General features: G+C 36.7%; 1 protein-coding gene across 1 annotated transcript in view; it reads right to left on the bottom strand.

Moving 5' to 3' along the window:
• LOC148677077 (calsyntenin-2-like) overlaps positions 1–26,588 on the bottom strand; it is a 235,700-nt gene that overhangs the window by 59,745 nt on the left and 149,367 nt on the right. The window contains exons 3-5 of the mRNA XM_088617597.1: positions 9,039–9,234; positions 6,126–6,334; positions 3,557–3,706 (exon numbers count right to left, since the gene is read on the bottom strand). Of these exons, the coding sequence (XP_088473723.1) occupies positions 3,557–3,706; positions 6,126–6,334; positions 9,039–9,234 (555 nt within the window). The remainder of the gene's footprint in view (positions 1–3,556; positions 3,707–6,125; positions 6,335–9,038; positions 9,235–26,588) is intronic.

Below are 26,588 nucleotides of genomic sequence, written 5' to 3'. Positions count from 1 at the left end.
AAAATAGTAAATGAAATGTGAAGAAAAACATATGAGAAAGAAGAGAAGAGAAAAAAAAACTTTCAATGAAATACACTGTAGCTGTCAAGCATGATAGACATAAGATGTAAAGAACAATTTCCTAAACATGGAGGTTTTCAGTGAACTGTCACATGGGTGCAGTCATTAAAAATGAAGAGAACAACTATGAGTTTCAGTGGCGCTCCAGAGATTTATATTATATTTATATAAAAGGACAAGTACAGCAACAGTGTTAGGGTGCAAAAAGAAACATTCTGCCTAAGGAACTGAAATGAAAGAACTGTTTAGATTTCAGTTTATGTTGCGGCTTTACTTATCTTATCTTTTTGTTTCCATGTTTTTGTGCATCTGACTTAATGTAATCTATATTTTTCTCTGGTTTCCCGAATATTATCTAAGCGGTCTGAGAAAGACCAAACCAGAGCTTTAATACCATGCTGTGGGACTTTACATCTTGTTCCCTAACAACAGTATACCACTGAAAGTTCATTAAGCTGGTCCTAGTTACAGGTGTTAATCAGTGCATGTACAGTAACTGATCTGCCTTCTTGTTTTTTTATTTTTTCTGTACTGAATCTTGGGTTTCAAAAATACCTTAGTTAATATTATTTCCAATAACGTCATCACGCAGAACTTTATTCAGTCTCCCGCTCCACATTGTTAATTAAGAATGTACTGCTTTACTTTTACTAAACACCTCCTAATAGCTGACAAACTGATTTAGGGCAGGCATAGTTGGGAATAATAGCATGTAAGAGTTCTTTCCTTCTGCTTCAGTCAATTTGGTGATATTTCAGCTAACATACCTGAATGAGGGCAGTTCTGAAACTGAAACTGGAACAAGATTAATAGTAATCACAAAGCCCATCCAACTTCATAAAACCTGAATGATTTTTTTTTAAATTAAATCAATTTGCCTGTGATTACCGGACAGAGGTCCCTCATGAGCAGGACAGACAATCACAGCACTCGAACATCATTTCTCAACTGATATTTTCGTTACCCTCAGATAGAAATGGATGAGTTACAGGATTGAGGAAAGTCATACAGTATATGAAAAAAATGAACAAAGTGTTTTGAGTATACAGGAAACAAAGGCCATGCTCTCAGACTGTACATGTATATGGGAGAACTGTGTATTTTCGAGTTTGATAACAGAGAGCATCAGAGCAATAGCTGTGTACTGTATTTTACTGTCATCGGTCTGACTAGGATAATGCACTTTGAGGCAGTAAGTTTAAACATTCAAATATTTTTTTTATATTATTAACTTGCTTGATATAATGTATGTGTTGCTGGGAGGAGGGTGATGTGCTGTAATCATTTTATCTTTACAGTATGCTACGTAAGCTTATTAGGCATGGAGAAAAAATATCTTGTTTATATGAGATATACTTCTGAGTCACTTATTGAGTCACTTCTGTCTGCCCTTTTAAAGAGGTGAGGAGGCCAGATCTAACATTGTAAAGGTGGAACGGGTTTGAGATAGTATTGCTTTTATATGAGAAAAGTATCTCATTTATATGAGAAAATGATTGAGTTTATACAAGAAAATTATTGCATTTAAATGCAATAGATAATTTGTGAACAATGATGCCTATTATATATATATAATACTGCATGTTGCATTTTACTGTACTGTATATGCAAAAATATTTCCCGTGCAAAGTAGCATTGACTTTAACAACAGCAGAATAGCGTCACAATCCTCTTTTTGGGACAAAAATAATTGAACAAAATAAAAATCTTACAAACAATAACTGTTGGTATACAGTAAGTCCCACTAACAAGTCATCGTGAATTGACTCCATCCAATGTTTAAAGAGTAGAGAAAAACCTATGTACCGTCACGTCAAGAAGAACATACGCTTGGAAAGCCATGTCATTTCCACTTGTCACAGAAACGGCGAAAACAATGTGTATAACCTGGGAATATTTACTGACACGGTGCTGTATTTCATGCACTGTACACAAAAGACTGAACACGTGCTCCTTTAGATTATTTATTTCCCAAAAAGAGGAGTATGATGATATTCTAGTGACATTAAAGTCAACGCTACTTTGCACGGGACAATATTATTGCATATCCAGTAGAATGCAATATACAGTATTAATATAGTAAGCAGCATTGTTCACAAATTAACTATTTAAATTAAACACAATATTTTTCTCATTTCAATGCAATAATTTTCTTGCATACACGAGATAAGTTTCTCATATAAATGTAATGGTATCTCATGTAAACAAGATTTTTTTTTCTCTGTGGTGCTAATGAGCTTCCGTAGTATACAGCAGTGCTGGGGGATGGAGAAGTTTGAGGAAGATGCACCAGACATACTGCACTGTAGTGTTTTCTTAACAGCAATGGCAGAAGTAAAAGTTAAGTAATTGGAAGAAGCAGGACAGGTGAAAAGTCATGAACAAATGTTCTAACCATAATGTCACATCATTATAAAAAGGTATTTATTCAGGTTAAATGCTACTTCTATAAGATCAGCTAATTGTCTCCAGAATACACAGGACAAGCACAATTTGAGGCAAAATTCCACTTTGTACCAAGATTGGACATTCTAAGATCTACTCTTAATCTTTTCTGATGACATTTAAGCCTGTCTCTCAGCATTTAAAGGATATTGCCCTTCTCTGTCAGGATAAGCCCCTTCTTTGACATTTCTGTGATGTCCTTGGAACTCTCTTGGTAATGAAATGTCTAAATCCTCATTTGCAAAGTGCAAACTGGTTTTTAAGAGGAGATTAATTTTCTGCAGCTGGAATGATATGAATGCTACTGTGTACACATGAGAGGACTATTTTTTCCCTTCTTTTGCATGACACAATACAAGAAACATAAATCCCTCCAGGAAAAGGTTCAATAAACATTAGTCATGTACTATGGAAGTGGATTAGAGAGGGAAATGAAGTACCATGAATCTTCGGACAAAGACCTTGGGTTTGTTTTGTTTAGATTTACTGAGTCACTTCTGTCTGCCCTTTTAAACAGGTGGGGAGGCCAGAGCTGATATTGCAAAGGTGGAACAGGTTTGAGTAGCCTTAAAAGCAGCTTTTAATGCCAGCAGCATTAAACAATGTTTAAAAAGATTACAGCTATATCTCCAGCTATTAGCAATATTTCAAATTTGAATCAGCTTGTATTTTTGAATTCAAATTAAAGAGTGCATTACAATAGCTTCCCTCCTCGCAGTTCAGCAAACCAGTTTGACAGTTGGAGACGGCATGTAGACAGACATTAAGTCTGTTTCAGAAAATTCTGACCTAATAAATACCGATAAACCACGAATGTAACACAAACGCAGGAATTTTAAAGGTGTTCCTTGAAAAAAATAGCCATCAGGTCGCAGTTGGAGGTGCAGTTCTTTAGATCTTCCTTCCAGCGGAGGCAATCAGGACGAATAAATGAAACAACTGCTTGGGATGAAGTGCCGAATTACTCCAATCAGGGCCATTTAACCTCTCCACAAGAACACCACTTCTATGATTAAGCAATTTGTTCAGACAGAGTCACCAGCCTACCTACCTTGCCAACCGGGTTTGCACACAGGCTTGACATCAATGCGCACCAGAACACTGTCTGCTGCTCCCTTCTGGCCACAGTCATAGGCTGTCACCATGATGTTGTACTGCTGCTCTTTATCGTAGCTGAGCTTCTCCGTGTTGCGGATGTTACCTAAAACAAATCAAATGCCGTGTGGATTAATTTATACACGTGTATACAAAACACACAGAAAAGTAGCCGTTAGATTAAAAAAAAAGGCTGAAAATGATTTCTGTGTGATTCAAGGTTACTCCCCAGACCAGATAAAAGGAGTCTTCTCTTGTTTTTGTTTTTTCTCCCCAGTGTGATTTATGTAACAATACTTTAGGGCAGGCTCATCCTATTTTTACCTCATATAAAGGGCACTCAAAGCAAAGACAAAGATCTAAACCTATGGTTTTTTTTTACATTTTGACTGAAATGACAAAGTTTAAAGCTTTTACTTAAAGCAAGAAGAATAGGTAGACAAAGAGATATAAAGTAACCTAAAAGCAACAAAGAACATCCATAGTTTGCCATTGCCAGTGGTATCTAATTGCTAATAGAATCAAATAAAAAAAATAATTCACGAATATGTCCAGACAGGTATTTTAAAGATCAGCGCATGCGCATTAATGCCAAGTTATGATTTTCGATAACATGTGCTATTCAATGTCAATCTCAGAGGCACATTTCCAGTCTTGTGCCCCAGATACAGTAGTGTAGAATTGAACTATTTTTACATTAAAGTCTGGAACCACGTTGTGGGAGAATTCCTAGGTGCTGCGTTTTGGAGCAGATTATCCCACAGTAACGTGCTCAAGGACAGAATAAGCCTCTTTTGCCTTTGAATAATCCATGCCAAAGGTCCATTCTGGTGTGTGCAGCTCATCTCTTGCTGGGATTCTATCTCCTTCTCACAGGCACATCGCAGACCCCGTCTACACAAAACTGCTCAAATAGTAGCACCAAAAGTCTGATTCCCATAAAGGAAGAATTACAAACTATATATTTTTTCTGAGAGAATACATTACCCTTACACTAACATGAGTAGTTATACATACTGTAGATTTTCAAGTTTTCTTAACATGTGATTCTATGATCAAATATGTTCAATAGTGCTGTAGACCGAATGGGTAATCTGGAAGGTAACAAATCATTTTCTACAGAGTGCGAGTCACCACATATCCCCAAAAGACAAAAATGAGATTAGAATTATAGATACAATAATATCAGCTAAAGCAAAGATCTTTATCAATTTGAACAGTTCGTACGAGTATGTGCAAAATAAGATGATCGTGAGATTATTAATTTATGGTATTTGTTTTTACAATTTCAAACAAATTTAAAGCTGCGGTTCAAATTTTATTCCTTATCACCTTCATTTCTGAGTATAAATGCTGGACATACTGTAGCTCTTCCTACGATTTCCAACACAGTTTCCTTTTTTAATTTAAAATTTAAATCTTTGTCACAGGATACAATATTGTGCTACAGATGACAACTGTGAAAAGACTGAAATTGCCTTTTCCCCCGAATTGCATGAGACTCACAAGAAGATGGGTTCAAATCAGACTGAGGCTAAAGAGGAATGAGGATGATTTTCCTCTCTCCTTTTAACTTGCAGACGAGGTGTGTCAGAGCTTCTGAAATGTTTATGTACTACTTAGCAGCACGGTTCAGGCTTGATGTGCTGTTGTCTGGCAGTCTTTGATTTTCTGAAACCAGCATCCTTACTTGTCAAACACCTAATCAGTGGGTGTATTCAAATTTAATATTTCTTTTAGAATGGATAACATCTGTGCCAGCAGATAGCTGTGAGATCAACATGCTGCTGAAATTGCATGTGCCGCCTGGAAATGCTCTAGCAAGCATGGATGATAAAGAAGCAAGAGAAGCATAAGCTGAAAGGATTTACTTGACATTGAATTCACACCTCCCCTGTGGTCACCCCACAGCAGCTTCGTTCTTTGGCCAGTCTGCAAATTTTATCTCCATGCTAAACTGCATGATATGAAATGCCGATTGTTATTTAAAGCTATGAAATTTGCTTAGTGGGGCGCAGAAAGGGCTAGTTTGCCTAAATATTTAGGGAACCCTGGGCAACAACACGACTCCTGCATTCATTTGGCACTGCTCAGCAAAAGAGTATTTGAAGAAATTAATGTCTCCCTGGTGCACTTTAAAGCAAGCAGGCCTAAACCCATGCCAACAGGCCTCCGTTATGCCTGAGTAAATGAGAGAAAACAAGAGTGCGCAAAGGAATAGGCAGAAAAATCTGTCAAATTTCATTTGGCTGGAACAAAAAAAGTTCAGATGACACAGAAAGTCCTTATTTAGGAAGCAAGCAAAGACTTTATTCCCTTCTCTACTAAAGAACAAAGGTCACAACGGCAGACCGCAGTGCACGGAATAAAACACACAAGACACAATCGAATGCTACAGGCCCAGAGACCATGGGGACTAGAGCACTGTGCTTCAGACTTTCATTTTGGAAAAAAATCAATGATATTTATTAAATTTAAAAGGGACACAGAAAATAAAATGAAAACAAACAAGAGCAGCACCTTACCATTGCGGTCGATAGCAAAGGGGATGTCTGGGGTGACAATCTCATAGTTGCAGATCTGACTGTACTGAGGGGAACAGTCCTCATCTGCTGCCTCCACCTGCAGAACGCTGTCATATATTTTGCCCTCAGTCATAGTGGCCTTGTACATTGGCTCCCTGAAGGTGGGGGCAAACTCATTCACGTCGTTCACTTGGATGTGCACCACAGCCCTAGGAGCAAAAGGGAACACGCATACAGCTTCAGGGGGGTATTGTGTTAACAGCAGCTTTTGTTGGGATATAACATTGAGAGCCTACTGCTTATGATTTTATTAAAAGGCAAAAAGGCAATAGAAATCTGACAAGACCTGCATGAAAAAGACCTGATGGTTTTCAAATAGTATGAATGAAGTGGTGTAGTTTTGAGCATTTTTTAATAGTGAACTACTGTAGGTTTGCATTTTGCTCAGGTTAAGCGTGTGATACTGCAGATGAGTTATGCACAGAAATGTATTTTTTCGAATGTCCTGTTAGCCTTCGCTTACTCAGACATATTCCCTCTAGATGCATGAATCGGCAGCCCTCATTTACAATCTCATCTCTCTCATCATGATGAGACTATTCGGCGAGATCATTCAGCTGTAAATAAGGTTCTGCAAATACTGACAGACGGTGGCACCCTCTTTGCAACAGGGAGCCTGTAAATCATTCAAAAATGCTTGTCTCTTCATATTACAACACACAGCTTTGCAGTTTCCCTTCCCAGCTCCATCTCAACCCCTCTCAGAGATTCAGAAAGTGACATATGCTACGTGCTGGGTTTCAGTGACTGGACCCTCCACTCAGAGAAAGCCCCAGCTTGAGTCATAAGACTGTTAAGACGCACACATCTTGAGAAAATGGGAATATCATCTCCTGAGGTAGAATCAATAACACTAATTAACGGGCATTGACCATTACAAAAGCAGTTGCACTGTTGCTCCTAAGGCGGTTCTGTGCATAGAATGGCTCTGCCTGTGTAGACCGTGTTTAAAAAGCTCTTCTCCAGTTTATGCTATTAGATTGCTTTATCTACAGGTACAGTATATATCTATGAACATTTAATATTTTCCTATGTTCAGTTTTTAACACTCACATCTCGTGTTTTCTTTATGATTAGGATTTTTTTCCCTCTAAAAGTCTACTTTGAATGTTTAAACACAATTCAATGGGCTCCCTTATCGTTTTTTTTCTCCTATGAGATAAGTAGAGAGCAAAACAATACATTCCCCATTATGTACATTGAATTGTTCATTAGGATTTAGAATGTGTGCTTCATACTGAGAAAATTACCTAGACTAACCAGTAAATAAATAATAAATGTTTTATTCAAAGTCAATTTTACACAGAACAAAAGTCTAAAGGTAGCCAGACTCTTTACCTTTAAAGTAAAGGTTTTATTTTCTTCACAATAGTTCCCTCCCTCAGTCCTCAGAAAATGACATATAATAACAATAATAGCTTTTTCACAGTGGCAGTGGTTTTCTGTTTTGTGCATTCATTACAGGTGAAATACAGGTCAGGTGGCCTTGGGATGCCACTATGGTGATTCTCGTCGACTACTTGATGAGTATCTTTATTAAGAACGTGCAAATTGCTTGTCTTTTAAAAACACTGAATCTTTGGATAAGTCCCATTGAAATGTCATTTTCTGCACTTCATTACCAGCCATTTAAAGTAGAAGAGCACTGAAATATTGTGCCTTAATTTGTATTTACCTTGCTCTTGTGGATGTCTTTTTAACATTTCCCTAAATATAAAACATGGCATTAAATCGCATTAGTACAAATTAGTGTATTTAGTGTAAGATATACAGTAGAAGAGCAATACAATCTTTCGTTTTCGGAAAATTGTAGAGGCACACTGCCCGTCAAGGTGGCATCTACCACCTTTATAAATGCGTTTGACAAAAATCTCTTATTCTGAACTTTGACAAATATACCATCTGTTGCCTTTGCAGAAAGACATCCGGGTTGAACTGACTAAATAAACTTGGTGTGTATACAGGTTGATGCTCACTCACACAGTATCAGTAAAGAGAAGTCCCTTTACGGTGTAAAATCTGGTTGTTCTGAAGAGTGAAGTCAGTTTTTACTCTATGTCAGTGTTGATCCTGTAGCATCAGATCTCCGAAAGGCAATTTCCTTGACTGCTTTTATACTTGGGGCCTATATGTCAAGAGTAATTTGGACTATGCCATAAGCACAGATTTGTATTTGAAAACTCGTCCCTGAAGTTAGTACTGTAGCTCCAATGAAGTAAATATAACACTTGAGCACAGTGACTGTCCCCTGCCTTAAGGACATGAGTGAAGTAGGTCAACCACTGTGCACATTTTCAGCCAAATAAAGGCTTACCATGCAATACATTGACAAGCAAGATATTGATATTGGCTTTCTGAATAAAGAAGAACAGTAATTCACATCTTTCTCCTTCAGAATAAATTAATACAGTAATTGTCCACAGAACAAATGCACAAGAACAGAAAGAGCTATACTGTGGCATGAGTTCAAATGAACTGTTCCTAGTCTATGTTTGTTTTATGAAATAATAACTCACATTTACTATGATTCACTAAGTCTTGATTGTTCTTTCTGTATTTCAGAGTGGCCTGTCATGACAAAATGTACCAAAACATAAAAAACTCAATTCAAACTGCAAATTCACTTAAAAGGGGGGACAGGACTGGTGACAGATTTGTCACACTTTGCTGCAGGACTTGACAGGTTTTGATTTCCAATCGCAAAATCAATTTAATCCTGCTCTATTGAAGAAAGATGAGTGCTTTTCAGTGCTACGGTATTTTGTTTTCATTTACTTTTAATAGGTATGTAATGTACAAAAACCCCTCAACCTGAACAGCTGCTCAGAGTAAATACACGCTGCTGTCACTCACTTGTGTGACTTCTTCCAGTTTGTTCCGCTAGGCCCGGCTCCGCAGTCATACGCCTGAATGATGAATGTATACTCCTTTTGAAGTTCACAGTCAATTGGACTCTTCGCTCGGAGAAGACCCTCACCAGATGTCTTATTCAGCACCACGGCTTCAAAAGGTGCATCCTGCCCATGAATTTTAAAAGCGCAAATTTCACCTAAAGGAGCAGGAAAAGAGAGATTTTGTATTTTCAGTCAGGAGGCCTCAGATGTCCTTGGAAAACAGTGAGGAGTTGATCAGATATGCTTTGTAAATCTTAAATAATGCACAGCCTAAAGATGCCATGAGAAGAACAGGCTTATGCTTTCTGAATACACAAACAAAACAATGTTACTTGGTTTTATAATTTATATAAATTGCTTCACTAATGGAAATAGACTTTTCTTCAAGGATTTCCTTTGAACTGTCACTTTCTATGGCATGTGGAATTCGGCTGCCAGACCTTCTTCTGCCACTGTGTTCAGCTGGAAACCTTGTAACAAACCTACACTAGGTTAGTACATATTTCCTTTAACTAACTTATTCACTTACTGTACATTTAGCGTTATTAGTGACCTGCCATTAAATCACAGGGCTTCTATTTTTCCTTGTACGAGCTATTTCATATCAAGATTCCTGTATTAACCATCACACAGGATTCATGAATACATTTTATCCAGAGTGACTTACATTTGTACCTATTTAGAAAGCTGCAAATTTTACTTTGAGCTAAATGCCTTGAAGATTTTACTTTGAAAATTTAGAAGCAGTGTTTTTCCTTGCATTAAATTATAATACCCAAAACAGCAATCCGTGTACAGTACCATCAAAGGAATAATACGGAAGTGCAGACAGGCCCTTGACAACCCTCCCATTCAACCATCAAACTATTCATCATCCCAACACGTGCTCAGAACAATTCTTGAGAACAACTTGAGCCATTTGGGAGCCCTAAATTATTTTTAGGAACATTATTAATCCCAGCAAGGTTTCAGTGTAATCAGTGGCAGATTCTAATGTACCTCACAGTTAGCAACAAGCTATTGTGTAGATTTTATGGGTCAAGGTCACTTGTATGTAACCAAGAGTCAGTAAACTCATTTAAACACATCTTGTTAACAGAATATGTTCCGCCATATTCCAACTGCTTTAGCTGTAAACATTTTCTCGCTTATCTTAAGTCCATTAATTTGTTAACTGTAAAAAACAAACACAACAAAATGAATCAAAGTCACTTTAAGAAAGTTTACAATATTAGCACTTGTGAAAATTAATGAGGAGAATGTCTCTCATTATCTTTAGGCATATCACAAGCAGTAGAGTTGTCTAATTATACTGTATGTGAGCCTTAAAATTAGCTTATAATGCAACATTTAAGATTTTAGAAATCACTATGTAACTTTTGACCCATGGTAACTAATTGCACTGATATCATTAAAAACAAGAACAATAATTAAACTTCTTTCTGGCAAGGCTTTGTTGGCTCTAAACTCCTGGCAAATGCTGACAAGATAACTTTTTTTTCATTTTGACCCCATCACCCTCTTCCTGAAATGTTAAAACAATAATTTGACCTCCACAAATAGTGGAGGATACATGGCAGTTAAGATGGAGTTCAGGCTTCTGTTTCAATTTACTCTAAATGTTAGCCTTATCAAAAATAATGGCCAATACAATAGTAAAGAAAAGTATATGAAAAATATGAATAGGCCTGCCAGTGTGTGGCACAACAGTTAAGGTTGGTAAGGAAGGATATAAATTTCAGGAGACACGTTCAATGTATTTAAATGTTGTGAAAGGAAAAAAAAATCATTATGAAAAATGAATATATGTTACGGAGTGAATCCAGGATAAATATTATTGTAAGAATAACACGGTAAAAACAAACTAAAAATTGTCTTTGTGCTTGATATTTTAGTATACAAACCTCATTACAGATAAACACAGTTGAATTCAGTATTTTTTTTAATCTAAGGTAAAAAGAACAACTATAACAAAAGAAAAAACATGAATTCATGCCCGTGCAAAACAAATAACATCATTTAACAGCTCCTTACACAGCTCAAACTTCAAGCTGAACTGGTGAGGGTTTGCTGGATATGACAGTATGTTCAAATTATGACATTACATCATCCATTTCACCCTTCATTAGACAGCAATGTCTGCCATTCTGGAGAAAACAATGAGCAGAATGCTCGAACAGCAACATTCACCCTTCCATTCTCTACAAAGGTGATTGACAACAGTAAGAACAGTAGTCTTTGAAACACATTTGAGGGCTCCCAATAGACTGAACTATTAAGAAAGGTTCGGAACGAGAACCTTGGTTTCACTGTTAGATCCAAAGATGTCATGCAGCTATTTTAAGACAGTATCTGCTTCAAAACATGGTTGGGTATTTAGTTCCAGACTCCCACAGCAAAGTGTGAAAAAGTGCCCTTTGTTATCAGTTTCTAAACGCACTTCCAATTGTCCCCTCTAGCCTGTGTTTGATCGTTGATTCTAAACAATTCCGATGGGTTAACTTTGTTAATGCCCCTTGAGAAAAGGTACACTCTTGGAGCACAAGTTGAGTCCTATGGCCTTAATGTCTCCAGTCCAAAACTGGGCCATGTCACTTGCTGACTGTGCACGGAATCTCCAAGAGACAGTGTACAACTAGATGAGAAACTCAGGGGTAGATGTAGGAACTGCTGGCCACTCTTGAGACTTGTCAGACTCAGGTGTCTGCAGGCTTACAGTGATGCCAGTGACACATACAGTATGTCAGTCCTCCATTTGATGCTAAACCTCCTGTCGGGTACCATAGGGAATCTAGCATGTTAAATTATGACTGGCTCTGTGGGTGGGCATGTCAAAGAGCACATAAGGAAATTATTGTTGTCGAACCAAGTGTTATATAAGCAAAAGTATATATGTCTATAAGCTCATATAAGTAAGTATCTAAGAAAATATTAGCCATATGAATCAACCTCTGCTGTGTAAAAACATCCCAACTTAAAAACAGCTGACCTTTAAACTTAACTCCCCCAACCCCTGCTGTTTCTATGATCCTGAAACAGAAAGTGAAAACACATGGTACAAGTACAAACTACACAAACATTAGTCAAGATAGTTGTATGAAAAGAAAAGCTATAGTTCTGAAAAAGAAAGCCATAGCATCTCACAGGGAAAATGAAATTGTTGAGAAAATTAAGAATTTTGCCAAGTTGTGTATTTGGAAATTTCCATTGTGCTGGTAAAATTCATATCAGGTTGGGAAAGGTTAATGTTTGGCATTGTCAAAGCAATCATACAAAAATGATCCTATAAAGTACTGGTATTGTACTCTTTGCCTGTCATCTGTAAATCAGGATCCAGATCAATACAGAGTGGGCATCAACTGTTACACCAAGCACTTTTCCTGTAAAGCCTGTTTAAAATTGTACAGTATGCCTAGCTTTAGTGACTTGAAAGCAACCCAAATGCCTTGAAGGAGTAAATTCTTCACAGTGCCATCTTTTTGGCTCACAATAAAAGGGATTTCAGGATAAATCTTGCTCTAAATGCTGACATTACTTACAAATACCAAAACTACAATGCTTTGCTAAAAGGATAATCATGGATCAATGAGAGCTCCCTTTCCAGCGGAAGTGGAGATGCCAATGACATGACATTGCTACCTCACGGCTAAGGAACTTTGTGAATGTACTGTACACAGCCCATTAATCTTACTTTGTAGTTTAGGATCACAAAGTAGACACAGAAAGCTACGTTCACGTCCTGATATTAAACATTGGCATTGTCAGCCTGCCAACACAGTTCACTCAGGGCAGTGTTAAGAAATTCCCTTCCTTTATATGCCATTAAATAAGCTCCTGCCCACCAGCCTCTGGACTCAAACTGTTTCAGATAAGTTTTAATATATAGTCCATTATACATTTATTTACAGTATGTCATGCATTCTTGTATTTACTGTTTTCGACCAGAACTACACAATTATGGCAAAAAACAACATTCATGCAAAAAATTAGAGTAATAGATAGTGAACTGAAGGTTTTGGATTACTTTAAAAGGAAAGGCTGAAGGGTTTTTGTATGAAAATAATAAAAAAACATATATGAATGACGTTAAAGAACTCAAAGCCCACAGTCAACCATTTCACTTGTATTCTGCAAAACCAGCTTCTCTTGGATCTTTAGTAAATCTAGTGTGGCCTATGGAGAAACACCAAAAACTATGACGTGCCATTAAAAAAGAAAATAGGGACAAAACAAAACAATATAATTACAACTCTGCAAAAACGTCCTTCTAGTCTGTCTAGTTCTGAGACAAATATTAACCCCTATAAATTGTATCGCAGTTTAATTTTTAATTAAAAAGGCACATCCTCCACCGAAAGAGCAAAGACACAGGCAGAATTCGTTTTATCTTCCAGTTGTACTTCCAGTAGCCCTCTTAATTACCTGCCAAGATTTTCTTTTCACTTCTTGAAGTTGAACTACTGTGACACTTTTCAGCTTGTCATCTAGGTTAGCGGCACTGTTCTATCCCTACGTAAAAAGCACTTGACAAGACTCTAGGAGAGTGGGGGATCTGGTGGTAGCTGTGAGTGTGGCAGGGGTACTGACAGATACTTAATTCACTGAAATGACAGAACACGGCCACGCTTGGTTACCATTCCTGATGGGGGTTAATGCTTTCAAAGCAAAAGGTTCCTGAAGAAAAGCTTAGGTGAGTTGTTGCAACACAGGCCTGTGTAGGCTTTCTATGCTCAAATGACAAAGATAGAAAAGTCAATATGGCTTGATGAATTATGAAGACTTCTGAAGACTAGACAGAAATGTCCATACATAGTACCTGGGGAGTCAGACCAACTGCTCTGGACTGTAAGAAAATGTCTATAAGATGGCTGATAAACTGCAATGATCACAATGAGCCCCAAATGAGCTTCACTGAGCTATAATGATTACAGAGACCAAGACCACATGTCTATACAGGATCCAATAAGATCAATGGATTGCTAATGCCCAGAAGGGTTTTCTGCCATGACTAGGGCATAAATGTCACTACTACATTAGAAGAGTCACTGAAGGATACAAACCAAAGCAGTCCTGTGATCATGCTATGCTCATATTAACTACTATGGCATGCTTACTGTAACTGTTGGGGTAGGGCTTTCAAGAAAATGATGCAGACAACTTCCTCTTAGACATTAAATTTATACTGGAAATGATTTCAGAAAAAGAACATTTTGGGGGCACATAGCTGTTTTCAAAAGTTAAAACATCATCTACCGTTGTCTCTATAATAGTAATTTAGTCATATTGGTTTACACTGTATGACTTAAATAAAATGTAAGTAATTGATTACAAAAATGAAATCAACATAACTAAACTGATGTCGATGTGTTTTTTCTCTGATTTGCTTCAAACAAAATCTGCAACATGGCTTCCTAAACAGTATTTTGAATTCAGTATGTTTCAGTCTCTGTGGCAGTGGAGAGGGTTTCAGGGATGTTAATGAAGATGTAGAATAGTTAATGGAAACAGAAGAAATAAAAGTCATTCCATTAACCTGGTGTTAATAACAGAAGCATTCAAAATGCATTACAGATAACATCTGTTATTTTTCAGCTGAAATTTCGAAAAGAAACAAATCTAGCAGGACAGAAGAACATCTGGGACAATTACCTTTTATTTTCTCATAAAAATTAATTTTCTCAGGCAAAGCTTAAATGTATATTCAGTGTGCATGGAAGGTATTTGATGAAAACACTCGTTTTTCCTTTTTCAAATGAATATGTTAAAAGGATTCAATCACACTACACAGAATAAAAAGTTAAAAGACAATGATGCCATGTATTTTTACTTAAGTTATGACTTGTTTTAGTCATCTTATCAACAAAAGAGAAACGACTTTCAATTGGTCTCAGCACAGCTGTTTACAATCATAAGCCACCAATTCAATTCCAAGAAGATCAATAAAATTACACAGTCAATTTACAAACTAAAATTGCGGTTGGAAAAATCTGCAGACAAAATTTAGTAACACATATGATGAGAAAAATGTGTAAAGATTTTGATTTCCAGTTTTAATATGGTTGTTTAATATAGTCAAGGTCATACCTGACAATAATGTGATATGTTTGGGATTACTAGCCTCATTTGTAAAATGTTATTGGGTAAATATAATAGACTTTCTTTTATAGCACTTGAAATTTAGATTATATTTCTAAATGTCTGTATTCTACAATATAGAAAACAGAAATATATGGTACCTGACCATAAGGCTAAGAAAGTATCCCTAATGTCTAAAAGATAATTTTAAAGAATGTACCAACAAATCACGATGCTCTACATGGATGCTGACCTCTATGTTCTTCATAGAGGACATAAACCATCACCCACATTCTCTGAATGAGATTGTGATATCTAGAAAGTTAGTTGTTTTAATCAAACAACTTGATTGTAAATTGTGGTTGCTGTTGAACTGCAGGTGGATTACTACAGGTGAAAAATATCCCCAAATATTCCTTGTTGTTATATACTGTACAGTATAGATGTTACAAGAAGACAATATCACACCTTCCGGTGCGTTGTGTCATTTTCCATAGGAACGTATTCTGCATTTTTCCTTAAATATGTGTGCCAAGATTCAATGCTACATGGTTTATTATGCTTCTATAAATAACGTGTATATTAGTTACCACCACATTAGATACAGGATGAGAAGTGCTTCTTTATGAAACTGTATCCTTTCAATACTGGATATAGTAGACTTTTGTAATTTACAAAGGAAAAGAAAGGGCATCCAGTAAGTGTTTTGCAAATAGGGCCCATAGTTAATATTCTGAAGACAGAAATGCCCCTTTGTACTACTGTAGGTAACAAGCATGGCTAAAATCATCCTAATTTCTGGTTGTAATTTATTGTCCAGTGAATGGTAATTAAAAGTCTGGTATGGAAATTCTTAACTTATGGTGTCACCTAATGTATGTTTAAAGTTTTTCCTCATTTTGCAATGACACTCTTTACATCTTAAATGAAAATATAATTTGTAGTTTTCCTCATTTCAATTAAAGCATAATTTATTTTTCTCAGTAACAGTTATAATTTCTTAAATACTTATCTTCAAGTACCAAATGTTACACAAACTCTCTAAAACAATTATAATAAAATACAGACACCATTATCAACAGTGTGCTTATTTCTACCTACAGCACTTCTCTGAAAGGGACTTAAAATACTGAATCACTTGCACTCCCTAGTGACCACCAATGGCACAAATGTTTGAGGCAACTGCTGTGACTCACTTCATGGGACCTTCTGCAGAAAACAAAAATTACCTGGTAGTTAAAAAAATGTTATTGAAGGAAAGTTTGACTGTACCAGATTGTAAAGTGTGTGTATTATCAAAACTGTTTAACCTACTTTTTTCCTGTTGGTTTAATAGCAGTAGTAACAGCTCCTATTGATATGAAGCATGATTTTAGTTCTGAGGCACATTAACTTAATATTGATAAAGTACTTATTACTCAGTCAGTTCTAATCAATTTCTGCAGAATGCAGCACCTCTCAATATTTAAACATGGGATTGTTTTTCTTTTCTTTTAATAAATATGCCATGAAACAAACAGTATTAAGAAGTTAGAGAAGGTGCAGAAAAATAAGAACATTTTAATATGAGAAATATTAAGTATAGGTTAATTTGTATAAAACAATGTATTTTCATCAAATTCACCATCATGTTAAGTGCAGTAAATGAAAATAATATTCTACACATTTCAAATTAAAAGAATGTATGGTTGTTATACCAGATACAATTTTTTTTAAAAATCTATTGAAATACTTAAAAAGCGGTCTTTGTAGTATAGACAAATACAAAGTCATGAATCATTGCAAAATTAAATTGACAGCACAATATGTCATTAGTGCTTATTTTCCATGTTTCTTTTCTGGCACCTTTACAGATGACAATGAAAGATTGTTTCAGAGGCAATTATCAAAAGGCACAATCCTTTTACAGCTGTGATGATATTTTTGACAGGTCTCAATTTAGTGACTTTTAAATGAAAACCCAGCATTCATTACCCACTATTCTAAATTTGCAGTTACCCAAAATGTGCAAAATTTGGATAATTGCAACCCATAAGCAAGTTCTTGGAAACAAATTACACCAACATTATTTCAAAGTGGTGTTAAAAATGTGATTTTTCTTTAATGCAATATGCACAGTCTCAAGGGTATTTCAACTGTGAATGGTTTACATTCCCTAAGTATTATCCAACAGTACCTTCACATCTTCATTAGTTACACTTGATGGATAAAACAAACTGAACACTCAGTGATGTTTAACTGTCAACTTGTCACGATCGCAAACCCCTCCTCTTAAGGACACCCCAGCCCTTCCTTGTTTTATACTCATCTCCCGCACCTGCCTCCGGTTCCAGCCCCCCGTGCTATATAAGCCAGACGTTCCTGCCTATCGGGGCTCAGCTTCGGAAGATGGACTACCGGAAGCCCGCCTACCCGTGAGTCCAGGAGCGATTCGACGGCATAGGCTTCATCACGGCGTCCTGACCTTCTGAGTCCGTGATTAGGTAGCGTCTGGTCCCGTTACCCCCTTTTATTCCCCTGACCCTCCACCGGATCCCGCTCCGGTTTTTAACTCTGTTTGTCTGTCAGGATGGATTACCCGGTCTTGGACATTTGCTACACTCCCGGATTTGCCTCGGACTCCCTTGGACTGTTTGCCTCGGCCACACCTCCCCCGAACACCAGTGCACCATGGACACGCCCCCTGTTTTCCTTCCAGCCCCCCTGCTTGGCCGGAGAGGTGGCCCTGTGGCTAAGGATCTGCACCTGTGACTGGAAGGTTGCCGGTTCAAATCCCACGGCCGGCAGAGGAATCCTACTCCGTTGGGCCCCTGAGCAAGGCCCCTAACCCCAACTACTCCAGGGGCACCGTACAATGGCAGACCCTGCGCTCTGACCCCAAGCTTCTCTCCCTGTCTGTGTGTCTGTGTCTCCATGTATGCGAAAAGATGAATTCCTAATGCAAGAAATTGTATAGAGCTAATAAAGAAACATTACATTACATTGCATGCCTTTATCCCCGTGTTTACCTCACTTCCCCCTTGGATTGTGTTGTCTGCATAGGGTCCTGAAAGAACGCTTCGTGACACAACTTTAGGCTGATGGCCAACAAAACAAGTCAATTTTCTCTGGCATTCGTCATCAGTTGCTTCATGTGACTTTTAAGTTAAAACTCTGGCTTTGTACTTTAATGTGTCGGTGTGCAATATTCATGAGAATTTCAAAACTCATATCATGTATCAGTACACTCTGTATATGTGTACAGTATATGTACTGTATAAAGAATTATCGTAATAAAAATAGAGTTGTTGATGCAACTGCTATTCCTCATTAAATAAACCCTTTGCAGACATTTTGAAATGTACTAGGATTCCAAAATGGCAAAGAAAGCTGTACAAACAATGTTAGATGAAAATCAGAGCCATTTTATACCTGCTTCTCTAAAATATCAGTCAACATGAACAAAAATGAAAAAAAACAACAACCTAAAATGCTGCAGGATTTGTCAGAGGCTACAGGCCTGTTACTAAAGGCCATAGTAAATAATATCTCTTGGAATCAGTCATCACTATTTTCAAGCTCTGGTCCTTGAAAGAGACACTTAAGGAGCAAGGCAATTTAGCAGCATAAGGGAATATTATCACAGTGAATTGTGCACTGATCTTTGTGCCTTTCACAGAGTTAGTGCAACAAATAGGAAGTACCATATACAAAGGATGAGCAACATTCTTTAAAACATGTTCAATTTGTTCTAACAGAAGTGCTAAGAATATCATCCTCTGAGACAGGAAAATGATTAGAACACACTGGTCTACAAAGTCATGTGATTTCGTGTCTTCCGCTGTTCAACAGCTGGAAGTCTTCCATAGTGGGCTATCTTACTTTATAAATGCAGGGATTTGTGCAACTTTGTGCTGTCGTACTTTCAGCAGGCTAGAAAGCAGCTGCCCCTTTTGACTAATACAAGACCTATATTTTTTGTGCCTAAATTGTTTCTGCTGACACACTTATTTTATTATTTGAGAAACACAGTGTTTCATCATAGAAAAAGTATTTGTAAATCCATCATTTTTATGATGTTATGATAATAATTAATTATGTCATTGTTGATGGGGGAAAAATAGAATGTGTATGTTTTTTCTCTGAGATTTACTGTATGAATCTGTTCCCTCAGTAAAGCAGCAAAGTTATTTAATTTTTTTTTTTGCCCTGAAGCAAACTGATATTAGAACAACTCAGAGAAATAAATGCCTAAGGTCAGAATGGGTATTTACGAGCCACTAGCTCCAAGAAATCACTGCTGCTCTACATTCCTTTAATAAAACACTACCTGCTGAGTCATTCATATGTAAAACTAGGAAAAAACAAATTTCTAATGGTATTTCATATAATGCTATAGCAAATGAATTAAATGGAAATCTAGAAATCCAGGTACAGTATGAAAGCTTTTATAAATCTGGGTTCACTTTGTGAGTGTTTTTGTGAGTGTTAGGAACAAACAGCATTCAATGTTAATTTAAATGATAGCTCTGTAATTTATTATTGAATATGAAATACATATTCCAAAACTTCTTCCAAGTAGCCTCCCTACCAGCAGTCTGTGTTAATTACCATTACCATTAGGAAACATCTATAGGAACAGGAACCATTTCTGTACGGTTACAGAGTACTAATACATGAAATATAAAAATCATAACTTAGTTATATGAAAAGCCTTTTTTTAGTTTTTTCTTTCCTCTTTTAAAGATTGTTTACATTGTGGAGATACTGAATACATACAAAAACAATTAAAATTAATTGTAAGCAGAGTTTTGAATGTGGCTAAGCCATGTAAAGGAAAAGAGTATAATAGTTATGATACTTCCCTTCCTATTTACTTTGCATTTGATAGTAATGCCACGTTTTTAATATGTTAAGATAGAATGCACAAGATCATAAGGCAAATCCAGATATCATAGGATACATTTTTTTTCTTAATTCAAAATAATGTTTGTGGATTCAGGCAAATCAAGACTACAATGGACTACAAATGATAGAATGTTTACATACAGTAAGACACAGTGAGATGTTCCACAAACCAACTGGTCATCCAGCAGAAAACTATAATATTTTCTAGATTAAATGCAGAATAATTCAGAGTCACTGTGGTCATTCAGGTTCTGATTACTGATTACATTCTGATTTCTTTAACAACCTCTAGAAATAAAGCAGATTGCTGTCTGCAATAATTTTCCCTAGCACAAAATGATATCCTACTGTATGGCAAAATGACACCCTTCCAGTTGTAACAGGCAGTCAAAGGGCTAATTAGCTACAGACACCAGGTAAAATCATAAGTGAGATTCCTTGATTAATGGTGAAATATAGTTAAAATCTTGTTTAACATGTACCTACATGAAACTTTTCAGATCCTTAAATTCAACAGATCAATGCAGAAACAGCTTTCCTGGAATCACTGAAGGTGTGTCAAGATGTTTTAATTACTTGTCTTATGTTAGGTTTGTCTGGCACATTAAAAATGGAAAGCAAATTCAGTCTGCCAATTCAGGCACGCTATGAATAAACAAGATCTTGCTTATCTCAACAAGAGGTCTGTATAAACAAGGCACAGCTTTTGTATTGTACAATACAATCTGGCATCTTTGCAAGACATGATTAGGTCATATCATTTCCGGGATAAACTAGATTATAAGAGGTGATATTGGTTTTATTTTAGATGGATCTAAAACATCTTTGTATTACAAAGGTTTTACAGAATCAAAATGTGAAAAATTGATTATTACATAACATCAGTAATGGCAAATAACATGATCATGTGTGTCCTACATTGCAGCCTTTTGAAGAAAGGTAGAGAAATGCATTTCTATGACAGCATCTAAATCTAAGTGTGTTTAACAATGATGTAGCCCAGCTATGAGTAGTGGAATACTTAATCTCTATAGTCTTGCATCCACTGACAGACTCTTGAATGCTGGCAATGTCTATGAAAAAATTACATTTTATCAGGGAAATTAGAAGAAGATGAAAGCTTTTCATTATGTTAAGTTTACAGCTAGATCATTCCCATATATCTTCTTCCAAAATGCGATTTATTCTGCATCATCAGATGTATTTATCTTGTGCTCAATTTTCATCTACCATTTAAATATCAATCTCGCAACAGCTTTATAAAGTCATTTATAAAAACAAAAATAAATCATTTTGCTACGTGATTAACAAGTCTTAAGAATAAAGACAAAAGGTGCTGCCTGTTCTGTGCAATGATAATGATGTTAACATAATGAGAGCAGTCTTCTAAAACACATTAGCTTCAATACATCTCTAAACAAAACGTTATAAAGACAGAGAACGATACATTAGGGAGAAGTTCCTCTTGATATACATTATATATAAATAGATGAATTCTATGATATAACCAATATCATTGAACTTTTAAGTAACTCAACAGTGCAGACTAGTCTTTATTGATTGGTACTGTATATCAACAGCAAGAAATTAAACTCGGTGATAGGACGCCAAAAGCATCCTATGAAGACTCATTGCTTCTCACTGTGACTGGATTAACAGACAGTTAAAACTCAACAGAAAATAAAAGAAGTACACAGTTAAAACTCCTAGTCATTTTACAGGATCTTCAAAGAGCAGATTTATTATAGAATGAAAAGAAGAAAGTGTCTCTTAAGATCTCAGTGCAGACTGAGCCCTGCACTGCAGGTAGTGTCAGTATGAGGCTGGGCTTGTTCATTAGCTGTGACTGAAATCCCCTAATGCATCACAGCTGCACTGGTCTCATCTTGGTGGGTTTTTTAGGCATGCTCAGAGGTTTCCTGATCCTGCGGCATTGGAGGCCAACCTTGATGGAGGAGATTTGAATTTGTGATTCATTGTGTTGGACTTCTTGTGTGTGGATCAAGGCAGAATTGTTGTTTCAGGGGTAATGAGCACATCCATTTACTGGCCTTGAGATACTGCAGCAATGGCAATGAACACTTCGCAGGTCTTTTTAGGTTGGTCCTAGTGCTCATGTGTCTTGGAATCCACCAGGATCTGGACTCTCCATGTGGATTTCAGGATTGGGTTTGCACACGTGCCAACTTTTGATACTGTGCATTGCATTTTGGACCTCTCACTGATAGTTTAGTTACAGATTGGTGTTTAGTTCAGACAACGTGGCATGCCTGAACTCCTGTGTCACATGGTTGTAAGCTCCCCTCTCTCATCAGCATGTTGAAAGGCTGGGGATTCACATTTTGGCAGATATTTATGGTGGAAGCGGTCTTTCGCTAAATCCAGGACTTGCAATCCGAGCACACCCACGCTGGTTGCTCTTTCTTTTTTTGCTTGAATCTCTGTTCTGTAATGTGTGCATGTAGTGCCTCCAGAGAAGCAGGGTCTTCTGCACACCTGTACGAGGCCAGGAGGTTTGGCCTTCTCTGTTTATGTTTTTCTGTTGCAGGCTTCATGCAGGCCTTTGGCACCTGTTGCTATTCAGAATTGGAATGTGTCTTGGGGTACTGTGGCAGACAGGTGTTTGCTGCACAGTGCCCCTCTTGTGGCTCTCTGACACTTGTGGCAGTACTCTGAGGAAAGACTCGGAGGAGCCATCACTGACAATGATAGTAAGATAAGATAAGATGACTTTATTGGCCATGTATAATTTCTGGCATTAGGAATTTCTCTTTTCGCATACCCCAGCTTGCTCTCCATCAGACACACAGGAACACAGATGGGGAGAGAGAAGCTTGGGGTCAGAGCGCAGGTTCTTCCATTTATACTGTATGGTGCCCCTGGAGCAATTGGGGTTAAGGGCCTTGTTCAGGGGCATGACGGAGTAGGATTCCTCTGCCTGCCGCAGGATTTGAACCAGCAACCTTCCAGCCACAGTGCCACCACTCCACCACAGTCCTGCACTCCTATCACTATCACTGCAGGAATAGTGAGTGTTGCAGTGATAGTGGTGTTCTTGTTTTATTCTAAGACATTTAAAACTAAGTAAAAGAAAATCTGACTCACAAAAAGAAAAATAAATGGTGATTTCAACACTGGGCTGGTCCCCTTCATTGTTTTCATCTGGAACAAGGTGTTCTACACTGCACATGTAAAATTAAAAACATAAAGCATGTAGTGTTGCAAATGTTTAGTTATTACTGTAAGATGAAGAGTTGTCTAAAAAGTATTTTACAGTAAATTAAAGAAGCAAAACAGGAATTGATGCAATATAGAATTCAAAAACTGCTATTATAAATTGATTTATAGAAGTTTTCAAGTTGCTTTGGATACTGGAGGAATAACACTAGCAGATATATTGGATTTGTTTTGTCAAACATTTATGAATATCTATTTAAGAGATACTCTGAAGTTAGAAGGACCTGTAAACTGTATACTCAAGAATCTTCACCTGGGTGGTGAACCAGTGATTGCTTCGCACAGTATATTTTATTTTATTTATTCATGTTATTATTTGTAGTTTTTATTGATATAAAAAGCAATTCCATGTATAAAAGTGTTTCCTTATTTCACTCACCACTGTGTGCTAGTTAACTACTATTAACATTGCAGACTAATAAATGTTCCTTTCCACTCATGTTATAACTATTATTGTCTTCTGTCACTAACATTTCCTACATATACTTTTGTCACATTCTGAAAGACCAAATGTGTGTGTGTACTACTTAAAGGCAATTACAAGGTTAAAGCTTAAAGTCTGACATAAAGTATTATGAATCTGTGACCTTGGCACCCACAGCATTGTGAAAGTCAATGGCTAGGAATTCATTTGTAAAGCACTTTCTTTCCATTATGTCCTACTGAACAAATTGATTTTCTGCAGTTACTGTGGTGATTTCTTCTAGCTAAACTATGACATTCATCTGCAGTTAACTTAATGAAAGACTAATAATCTGAAGAATCACTGTGCTGATTCCATTTGTGAAGCAAGCAAGCTTAACATTTTACCACCTTTTTAAAGATCTGTTTGCAATATAACAATTTATGGAAAGTTTCTAGACTTATAGTTTTATATTGTCAAACTTTTAACTATCTTTTGAATTTTGTTCTAAATGAAAAACACATTAAAGTTTAAATATTAAAGTTATTATTAATACTAATATTACCAACATATTAATTCTGGTGTTAATGATAAAGTGTAGAGAAGTTCCATTATTGATTTACACAATTTAAATCAACAGAAATTATTCAAATATAGTGCAGGGTTAAGGTGCAGCAATGTCTTCACATAAACTTCCTCAGTTAAAAAAAAACATTAGAAGTAAATTGGCTTTTGAAATATATCCAGTAAATATAACACTGGACATTGAAAATATAAAATGCCAAACAATTAAGAGCAATCACGCTTAGGTGTAAGACCATCAATAATGTCAATCTATCAGACAAGACACCAGATACAACAATAAAAACAATGTTTTGCGCAGTACTGGCATTTTATACTTTCACTAGAAAACAGTCATTCTCCAGAACTTTTTTTACTGCATTGTATGTAATTTCATTTACTATGGAGAAGAGAGGATTTTATAACATATTTAAAATCCATACATGTATAGGGCCTGATTTCACAAGTCTTTCATCTGCATCTCAATGGCTTGAAAGCAAACACATATGATAAAAATCACTTTTCCCCTATGTCCTCAAATATTGATTTTCAATGTTACGTTATTTCAGTTTATGAATAAGAACCTAACTAAAAAATAGTTCAATAAGGTAGTTCAAATCAGAAATCACATAATAAACATATGCCAAGAACTGCCCTATTCTGAGAGAGAATGCAATTATCTAAGCATCACACACCACAATGCTTTTGTTCCCCTTTCAAGCAAAGAATGTATTCATCAATAATACAGAACTACCAAGAACTGCTGTGTTATTAATGGAGGAAGCACTCCAGGTAAAGATGCATCAGCAGAGTCAATGGCCAAAACAGATTAACTCTTATTCAGTCAGTACTGTATATGAATAATGTACTGTATCTTCAATCCACACATACAGTATACAGTGGCTCTCAAAAGTATTCACCCCCTTGAACTTTATACTATGTTACAATACACAGTAGAATCACAATGTATTTATATGGAATTTTGTGCCATTGATCAACACAAAACACTCTATAATCTCAAAACAAACAAAATACTACAGATCCTCCTGAGTTAATTATAAATATAAAACCGAAAATAATTGATTACTTAAGTTCTGCCCCCTTTACTATGACCCTCTTAAAAAGGCTCTGCTGCAACCAAATTTCTTTAGAAATCACATACCAGAGTCCAATGAGTCCATCTGTTTAATTAGGGTGTTTCACATGACTTCAGGATAAATACACCGCTCTCTGGGAGGTAACACAGTTGATTAGCACAGTTCCCAACAAAACCTACACCATAAAGACAAATGACGTTTTAAAGTGAATCTGGGTTTGGGTTATTGAAAAGCCCCAATCAGCAGAAGGGTACAATAACTTTTCCAAGGCATTAGATATCCCCCTAAGTACATTAAAGTCCATTATAAACAAATCTAGAAAACTTGGTGCAAATGTGCAACTGTGAAGAACAAGGTGCCCTCAAAAACTGGGTTTCCAGGGTTTCCAAGTGCACTAGTCAATGAGGCCACCAAGAAGCCTGTGACAACTCTAAAGGAACTGCAGTCTTCCATGGTTAAGATGGGAGAAACTAAGCACATGACAATTGCCTGGGTACCTCACATATTTGGGTTTCATGGGAGAGTGAGAAAAAAGTCATATCAAATCTTAACTACACTACAGTCATGTGGGAAACTCTGAGACCAAGTGAAAGTCTGTCTGGTCTGACAACACCAAAATTGACCCTTTTTGCCTCAACAGTAATTGTTATTTGGTATAAGCATGACACTGAACATCATTCCATGAATACCATCCCTTCTGTGAAGCATGGATGGTGGTTACAGTACCGTGCTAAAGGGATGCTTCGTTACTTCACAGCCTGGAAGACTTGTGAAGATAGAAGAAAAAATAGATGCAGCAAAGTGCAGAGCATTCCTGGAGAAAAATGTGCTGCAGTCTGCAAGAGACCTACAGTAGGATCTGGAAGAAGGTTCATCTTCCATTATGACAATGATCCAAAACACATAGATGAAGCCATGCTAGAGTGGTAAAAAGAACAAAAGTCAATGTACAGGAGTGGCCCAGTCAAATCCCAGACCTCAATCAAATCAAGAATCTATGTCAAGCGTTGGAAATTGCTATTAACACACAGTTGCCAAGGAGTTATTAAAAATAGTCTGATGTTTTTGTGTTCTTTACAATTCTTACACTATATAGATTAAATACATTATTGTATAGTGCTAAATGTTGCTCGGGAGAGCTTGCTCAGACATGAATAAATGAATAAACATTGGTGGTTTATTCTAAAAGCTTGCAATTCATCACAGGGAACAATCACTCTGATTTTGACTTATTTCAGTCCAGAAGGTA

The sequence above is a fragment of the Lepisosteus platostomus genome, chromosome 2 (genome assembly GCF_059453375.1).
Source record: "Lepisosteus platostomus isolate fLepPlt1 chromosome 2, fLepPlt1.hap1, whole genome shotgun sequence".
NCBI classification, from domain to species: Eukaryota; Metazoa; Chordata; class Actinopteri; order Semionotiformes; family Lepisosteidae; genus Lepisosteus; species Lepisosteus platostomus.
This window is presented reverse-complemented; position numbering and strand designations above follow the sequence as displayed.